The 9185-nt window shown below is 40.9% G+C and overlaps 1 protein-coding gene across 12 annotated transcripts; it reads left to right on the top strand.

Moving 5' to 3' along the window:
* The first annotated feature begins 896 nt into the window (after positions 1-896).
* Positions 897-5882, top strand: LOC137827045 (protein NPGR2). 12 transcript variants are annotated; one of them, XM_068633286.2, is made up of 6 exons: positions 897-1193; positions 1926-2200; positions 3183-3435; positions 3614-4821; positions 5012-5165; positions 5384-5882. In XM_068633286.2, the coding sequence occupies exons 2-6, from the start codon at positions 1949-1951 to the stop codon at positions 5698-5700; spliced, it is 2184 nt and encodes a 727-aa protein (XP_068489387.1). In that variant the 5' UTR covers positions 897-1193; positions 1926-1948; the 3' UTR covers positions 5701-5882. The 12 variants fall into 12 exon arrangements, 9 of the variants coding, with proteins under 9 accessions (XP_068489387.1, XP_068489380.1, XP_068489400.1 ...); XM_068633279.2 differs by having other exon boundaries at positions 1133-1452; XR_016523449.1 differs by having other exon boundaries at positions 1151-1452; positions 3614-4816.
* Positions 5883-9185: the final 3303 nt, after the last annotated feature.

Raw genomic sequence — 9185 nt, forward strand, 5'->3', positions numbered from 1 at the left:
AATGATTTTCCAACACTCATTTTCTTTCTTTTTCTATCTTTACAAATCTACAAAAAACAAACGAAAGCTATTTTCGCTTATCTTTCAATAGTACATGCACATAAACACAAGTTGATGTCAGGAGAATTATTTTTTTTCGTGAGCTCCATGATTTTTCTTCTTCCAGTTTCATTCTCTTCTCACCTACTCTTTTTCTCCCCTCAAAATCACTGTAATTTAATATAAGGCACAGACTGACTTTAACTCTCACACCAACCTACAGAATTCATATTGATCATCATTTAATTTTAAAATCTAATTGTTTTTACATAACAATAAAAAATATTTATTGTACTAGGACAACAATCACCTTCAATTTAAATGCATCTGACAATTCTAACAATATTATGACGTGGATTGAATATAGAAATAAACTTTTAACTTTTTAATGTAAAACATAAAATGTTAATTCTTTTTCAATAATATATATGTATGAATTTCCACAAAAGCTGCATCTTTAAACTAGTTGCTGTATCTCAGTTTTACTTGAAAAATTGATGTTAACAATATATCATTAAAAAATTTATAATTCATCCTCTCAATACATGATAAATTAGGAAAATATGAATATAAGGAATTCCTGAATTTGATTGGAGACATTTGATTTCTCAAATATTATACTAGAAAATATAATTTCACATCTTAAATACTATGTACAACCTGCCCCTTGAGAAAAGACAGATAAGAAGGCGAAAAATAGGTAATAATAGATTGAAATTCTGCAATAAACCAATGATGAAGAATCTCATTGTGTTAAAAGTGTGAACAAATTGTATGAACTAATATACTAAATTTTTATATAGACTAAAATAAACATTAATAGATATTAAATTGTTAACCTGTTAACTGTCACATTTACATAGAATGGAGAATAGGTCATGTTAGTTTGTGATATAAGGAGTCTGATTGTCAAGAGTGCGACGCGCAGAAAGAATATTAATTAAAAAATGAAACGAGAAGAGTTAGTGAACAAGTGGTGCCTTTTTCCTTGGGGTAGAAGATTCAAAGTTCAGGCCTGAGGGTTCAGAAGTTAGATATGCATAATTTAATGCACCCTCATGACTTACAAGCTACTAACATTTGAAGTTGGATCAGAAGAAACAGTGAACTCAACTCATCCGGCAACATTGAAAATTACCAAAACAGACAAAAAGGTTGTTTAAAGCATCTGCAGCTTTGGATTCTTGCTTCTCAAGACAAAATCATTTCATGGGGCACTTTCTTATTGGGTTAATTTAACAGGACATGGACTTTCACACTCATTTTCTTTTGTCTTGTGGGTTAAGTCTATACTTTTTCTATGATGGAAAAAACACTTTTTCCTTCCTCTTTCTACTTCTTTTACGTTCTTTTCCTATCATTTCTTCTTCTCTCTATGATTCCGATAAGCTCTTTCCCTACATTCAACTTTAGGTAAACAAATCAAATCACCCTCTTTCCTTTTACAACACTTCACTTCGCCATTGCATTCACTATAATATGGTCCTAGGTAGTTTGGTCATTTCTTCTTTTGTTTATTCATTATTTTTTAAAAATAAGTCCTTTGCTTCTTGGTTTTGTTGATCAGCAAGTTGGGTATGTAAATGTTGAATTTTGATCAAATACTTTGGTTGACTTGGTTGTGTTATGTCAGATGTTTGGTACCCAGTTCTGAAAGACCATACTTTTAAACCTGGAATTGCTTTATTATGTACTTCAAAGCAAGCAAATGCACAAAATTTGATGTTAAAAAGCTGACATAGTAGGACTTCGGAATACCGAGTTTTTTGTTTGCATATAATATATGCCAAGTACTGGAGTAAAGCTTATGTAATGCATCTCAAGAATGTAATTTGAAGTGCTTCGTCTTCTTCTTCTTCTTCTGATTTTTTATGATGATGTTTCAGGAAACCGAGTGGAATGTTTCAGTATGAGAGCTAAGAGTTTAATAAGTAAAAAGCAGATTAGCCTAAGATTGAGAAAAATGATAAAGTGTATGTGCTCTGGGGAACAGTTGAAGGTAGATGAATTAGGTTACTCATCGGAATCCCTAGCAACAAGAGATTATTCAGCAAGTGGTGGGTATTCATCTCGACCTGGTGAAAACGACACAAAGGTTGACAACACCAACATTGAAGAAGCAGAGTCTTCTCTTCGTGAAAGTGGTTATTTAAACTACGAGGTAGGATTATGTTTTTTCTTGCCTCTTATTCCCATGTTGCATAACCTTTAGATTCTTCAAGTTAACATCCCAATCCATGTTATCCGGTTACTTGTGTAACTTTTTACATGAAACAGCAGAGCTCAAAAAAATACCAACAATGATTGCCTCAGCAACAATTCATCTTGGACACGCACTTTCCTCTTCTATTTCTATCAAAAAGAGTTTCTTCATGTATTTTTGTCGTATGATATTGAAATCGGAAAACAGAGACATAATGCGGGAAACGATCAAGTTTTTAATTTAATTATTTCAATTTTTACTATTTTAGGGGAAGACACTTATCTTACAAGTTTGAATTGAGTTCTCTGGTTTATACACTGTTTAAAGGAAAGACTGAGTGGCTTCTCCGAACAGAGTTGTGATGTATATGATGTTTTAAGTGATGAGTAAATGGTATTCTGCATTTATTGAGAAAAATGTTAGTTATAGGTTTCAATATATCAGCCGAAGAATACTCGGACATTGATTTTTTTGCCAAAACATACATATTCTTTCTAAACAAAAATTGAACTTTCTCTAAGTTTCTAGCGCAAGACCAATAACAGAAATTGAGGAAACTTTTTGGGTGTGAGAGTTGGTATCAAATAATATTAGAGCGAGGGAGTTCTGAAGAGATTATGTTAGCCTCGTATTCTTATACATTTCTTCTAAAAATGAAAATCTTTTCCCACCATCAGACTTGTGTTAGGCATGCAGAAATTGAAACTTTGGGCAATGCAGACTCTGCACATGATGGGACATCATTCTCAGTTGTATCTGTAATTAGACTTAGAGGTTACAACAATTGTTTTCAATCTGCTTTTCTATCATATTTTAGGCTTTTCTTTATGCTTCCGTTTTAGGCTGTAATACGTGATGTAACGGCCTTGATTTTATTGATACTTGAGAAGCATCTTCATTATAAGATGATTATGAAAGTAAATGACTTGTTTCACAATAGGAAGCTAGAGCTTTGCTTGGAAGACTTGAGTATCAGAAAGGCAATGTCGAAGCTGCACTTCATGTGTTTGAAGGAATAGATATTGCTACTGTCGTTCCCAAGATCAAAGTTTCTATATCTAGAAGTTGTGAACCTAATAGACGCCGTTCGCAAAGTGATACTCACCCTCCTATGTCAATGCATGCTGTTAGTTTAATTCTTGAAGCTGTCTTTCTCAAGGCCAAATCGCTGCAGGCTCTAGGAAGGTTTCAAGGTGTTTCTTTCATCTTTTTAGTTCTCATTTAACTATATCCATGAATTCCAACTTAATGATCTTGCACTTTGTGTCTGGTTTCGGTGGAAACACTGAAATCCTTCAACAATAAATATATCAAAATCAATTAGTTTAAAGTCTATTGTTTTGCTTATGAGATTAATTTATTTATTTGCAGATGCAGCTCAGTCATGCAAGATAGTTTTAGACACTGTTGAATCAGCTTTACCAGAAGGCTGGCCTGAAAACTTCGTTTCAGACTGTAAACTGCAAGAGACAGTGGCAAATGCTGTAGAACTGCTTCCAGAGTTGTGGAAGCTTACAGGCTCTCCTCAAGATGTCATCTCATCGTTTAGGAGGGCCCTGCTTTATCATTGGAATCTTGGCACTAAAGCCACGGCAAGAATACAAAAGGAATTTGCTTTTTTTCTTCTGTATAGTGGTTGTGAAGCTAGCCCTCCTGCTCTCCGCTCTCAGTTGGATGGTTCTTTTGTGCCAAGAAGCAACCTAGAAGAGGCTGTTCTTCTGCTTCTGATTTTGCTGAGAAAATCTATTCTTGGATACATTGTATGGGACCCTTCATTAATTGATCACCTTTCTTTTGCTTTAAGTGTTTCAGGGGAATTCATGACTCTAGCTCAGCAGGTTGAGGAATTGCTTCCTGAAAACATGGACAGAAAAGAAAGATACTATACTCTAGCTCTTTGTTACAGTGGAGAAGGTGAACATACGACTTCTTTGGATCTTCTAAGGAACTCTTTGAACCATAGAGAGAACTCAGACTGCATAAAGGAGTTACTTCTAGTTTCAAAAATTTGTGCAGAAAAGAATATTTACACTGAAGAAGGAATCAAATATTCTGTCAAAGCCATTTCTCAGTTGAATGGAAAGTGCATGCAGATGGTAGCTATTGCAAATTGCTTGCTAGGTGTTCTACTGTCATCAAAATCCAAGTCAGCTGCTTCTGAATCGGAGAAGGTTGTTTTGCAGTCTGAAGCTCTCAGTGCTCTAAAAGATTCCGAGAGAACGATGAGGGAAAGTGATCCTTACATTGTCCTTCATCTTTGTCTAGAGTATGCTGAACAGAGGAAGTTAAGCATTGCTATTGATCATGCAAAGAAACTGATTAAGCTTGAGGGTGGATCTAGTGTTAGAGGATATATTCTACTAGCGCGGATTTTATCTGCTCAACGAAAATTTGAAGATGCAGAGCTTGTTATAGATGCTGCTCTAGATCAAAGTGGGAAATGGGATCAAGGAGAATTGTTGAGAACTAAAGCTAAACTACGGATTGCACAGGGAAAATTAAATAATGCAGTGGAAACATATACTTTTCTTCTTGCTGTTCTTCAGGTCCAAAATAAAAGTTTAGGCACGGCAAGTAAGGTTGTAAATATATGCGTCAACGATATATATATATATATATATATATATATATATATATATATACACACACATAACATATCACTTTAATTTTTTTTTAATAACTCATTATCAACGGGAAGAGAATATTAGAAACTTCATTTAAATTCTACCTTTTTAATGTATGTAGAATAACTTTACTTTTCTGATACAGATCAAGGGAAACCGTGACAAAAGACTGGAAATGGAAATATGGCACGATTTAGCCAATGTGTACGCGACCTTATCGCAGTGGCGGGATGCTGAAGTTTGTCTAGCAAAATCTGAGAATATTAATCCCTATTCTGCTTCTAGATGGCACACAAAGGGTACATCGCTTGTTTTCAAAAAAATTCTCCCTACCTTTCATAGGTTCTATGTTACATTTTAGAAACAATATAATTCCCCACAAAAATAGGAATCTTAATTTATTTGAAGCTGAACGTGTTTTACATTTCAAACTTCCCTTCAAGTTATTCAATGTCGTTTTGTTAAGGAGTTACTTACGTCTTTTATGGAGCGAAATTCATAACTTAGGTTTTTGCAGGTTTACTTTTTGAAGCCAGAGGTCTTCATCAAGAGGCTCTGAAATCATTTAGGAAAGCATTAGATATTGAGCCCAACTATGTGCCAAGTTTGATATCCACAGCCTGTGTACTCAGGCAACTTGGTGGTCAATCATCTTCGATAGTTAGAAGCCTTCTCACTGATGCATTGCGCCTTGACAGAACAAACCCATCAGCTTGGTACAATCTTGGACTGTTCTACAGAGCTGATTTGGGGACATCGGCAATGGAAGCTGTCGAATGCTTTGAAGCAGCAGCTTTTCTTGAAGAATCTACTCCTATTGAACCCTTTAGATAACACTTCCACTTTTATTTTGTTGACAAATATCACAGTAAGTTACTAGTTTGTTTGTAAAGTCAGCAATTATATTTACTTCTTTTTTTATAGGTGAAAACATGCTTCTCTTATAACCCACGATGTAATTAATAATTTATTCCCCCGTTTATGGTTATTGAAAGATGAGTAGAGATTGTGTATCATTAGCAATATTTTTTAGTTTTATTATAAAAAAGAGAAATAGGATAAATTATTTTTTATATTAAACATATAAGATTATATTTATATAGAAAAAATTATATACGGACTAAATTTATTACAAAATAATAATATTTAATTATATCTGTACCGTCCTGGTAGTCGGAAGTGATGACGTGGCGTCGAGCTATTATATAGGCGTGTTGAACGGGACACCTGACTGGCAGAAGGGGAGGAAGTCGGGGGGCTCGTGTAGTCGCCAGTTATTAAGTTGGCGTGCTCCGATCTCCAACATACCTAAACCGGCGGTCACCGGGTTGAAGATGAAGTCGCCAGATGTGAACCCAGGCGACCAAGTGATTAGAGATCGCCGAAACAAGGACATCGCCGAAGATGAAGGCAGATAGTCATTTCCCAGCTGGCCAGAAGATGAGGTCGGAAGACAGCTTACTTGAACATACACGGTGAAGCAGGTAGGGCAGATCATGAAGGCGGCCGGCGAGACCACAGGGAAGGTGTGTACGAAGGCACCCGAACTCGCCACCCAGAAGAGATCACGCTCCAAGGCAGCTATGCACTGAGTTGTATCATGCATAAGTAACTTAGCCAAAAACCTGAAGAGTAAGAAGTGGCGCCCAAGTCAAGGATGCTCCAGATGGTGACACGTGTACAGCTGGATGCGAGCCACGTGTCCAGAAGTGTAACTGTCTGGAGAGAGAAAGTACGCAGGTATATAAGAGTTTCTAACGAACTTCTGAGGTACGCACGTTTAGATTGTTTCTTTACACTTGCGAGTCTTGAGTACGCTGAGAGAGAATTTGCGCACGGTTCCTTAGAGTTCTTGAGTTTTCTCTTAGTAATTGGTGGTTAAGTACTGACTTGGGCGTCGGAGCGTGATCGGCCGCAGCGGCGCCGTTCTGTCTTTTGCAGGTTCTTGAGGTGGATCGCGGTGAAGGACGGAGGCTAACACGACGCAGAAGTCGATCCAGGTTTGACGAGGCAAGGCTCCAGCGTTCTGGTCAACAGGCAGGATCATCAGGCGCCCACCGTGGGGCCGTGTAAAACCTGTTCCCATCCACAACGTGTGTTCTTGGAAGTTTCTGTGTGGTTGTGTGCTGGTGCAACCATTTTCCGCCGTTCATCCAGGTTTTGTTCAGAAGTTTCGCGTTTTCCACCGTTCGCTTGAGTTCTTGTTCGGTGAGGTGAGGTTTTTCGCTGCTTACGCGAGTTTTAATCGGTGAAATCTAAGTTTCGCCGCTCGTTTGGATTTTCGTGGAGGAAGCGGTGGTTTGTGGTGGAGTCGTGAGTTCCTGTGAAGGTTTGCTGTTGAGGTTGCGTTCTTGAAGTTCTTCAGAGTTTTTGCGAAGTTCTGACCGATTGATTGCTGAATCGATCGTCGCTGAAGAAGGTGTTGTCCATCGCTCTTTGTGATCTGTCCAGTTTTCATGAGAAAGATTAGAAGCAACCGTTCAAGTCCAGTTGCGCCCGTTGCTGCTGAAGGCGCCATGACTATGGCGCAGATGGTGGAAATCATGCGTTCGCTGCAGGCGAATGTGGAAGCCTCGCGCATAGAGCAGGCAAAAATGCACGAGGACCTGGTCGCCTCTCAGGCCAGGAATGAAGAGCTCAGCAGAGTTACTGAAGAATTGCGCCAGGCTCTTCAGTTGCAGCGAGGGCGCCCAGTCGCTGAAGAGGTCGCGCCGTCAACGCCGCCGCGCGTTTTTCCCATGCCTTTCGCTCAGGCGATTACAGACACGCCTATCCCTGCGAGTGTGGTACCCGTGAAGGCTGTTTTTACCGGCGTGGAGGATCCTGAGGCACATCTCACCATGTTCCACACGCAGATGATGCTGTCAGGAGGATCGGATGCCGTGTACTGCAAGATGTTTGTGAGCACACTCCAGGGAACGGCGCTGAAATGGTTTGTGAGCCTGCCTACAGGTCACATAACCAACTTCCAACAGTTTTCGAAGATCTTCGTCGAGCAGTACATAGTGAACAAGGCACCGCCTAGGGTGTCTTATGATCTGTTCGACATAAGGCAGTACCAGGGAGAGTCCCTCAGGGACTACTTGAATCGTTTTGGGGCACAGATGGTCCGCTCGCTGGCCAAGGACGAAGAGATGCTGGTCTACGCATTACAGAAGGGCGTGTTGCCGGGACCCTTCTGCGAGGCGTTGATCAGGGCTCACCCCGCCATGTTTGCTGAGGTTAGGCGACTTGCGGTGGCCCACATCGCCGACGAAAGTGAGGTCGCCGAGAAGAGGGGAAGCGTGGCCCCCGCTAGGCCACGCGCCCAGACCAGGATCCAGCCACAGAGGGTGTTGGAGACAGCGGCGGCCAAGAGGGATCAGAGGACTCGCCATCCTTTTGATCCAAGGAAGAACAAGGGCAGGGGCCCAGGGCGCCCTCAACCAGCACGTCGGGAGTACAATCGCCCACCAAAGCATAAGTTTGTCATGGGGTTGGCGGATCTGATCGCCATTCCCAATATATCAGCTAGGCTGAAGGCGCCCGAGAAGGTGGGCGACAAGGTGTTGGGACCAAAGCCAGACGCCTGGTGTGAGTTCCACCAAGGCTTTGGCCACACCGTGGACTCATGTTTGGCTTTAGGATACCAGCTCGACGACCTGGTCAAGAGCGGGTTCCTAAACGACTACTTGCTGGATAGAAGGACGGGGGGCGCGTCGAGCTCCCAGCCCGGAGGTGGTTAGGCTCAGCAGCACGAGATGCCCACTCACGGAGAGATCCACACCATTGCAGGAGGTTTCTCGGGTGGTGGATGCACCGCGTCACAGAGGAAGAAGTATGCGAGGTCTGTGATGACGGTGGATATGTTCGAGGACCACTCGCCGGATGTGGACATTACGTTCACAAAGCAAGATCTTCGGGACGTTGTGCCTCATGACAACGACCCCATAGTCATCACGATGATTACGACAGGAAGGAAGGTCCACAGGGTTCTGGTGGACCAAGGAAGTTCGGCAAACGTGATGTTCTGGCCGACTTTCACGCAGTTGGAGCTACCCCTTGACCAGCTGAGGCCCTATGGAGGGTGTTTGTATGGTTTCGCTGGCGACCAGGTGGAGGTCAGGGGGTACATTGAGTTGAGGACTACGTTTACGGATGAGGCGGGCTCGAGAACAGAGAAAATCAAGTACCTTGTCGTGAACGCTCCTTCAACATACAATATTCTGTTGGGAAGACCCACGCTCAACAGAATAGGCGTTATACCTTCGACCCGGCACATGAAGGTGAAGCTGCCATCTATGGAGGGGGTGGTGATCACCATCAAATCCGACCAGAAA

This window comes from Phaseolus vulgaris, chromosome 7, assembly GCF_051622355.1.
Source record: "Phaseolus vulgaris cultivar YP4 chromosome 7, ASM5162235v1, whole genome shotgun sequence".
NCBI lineage: Eukaryota > Viridiplantae > Streptophyta > Magnoliopsida > Fabales > Fabaceae > Phaseolus > Phaseolus vulgaris.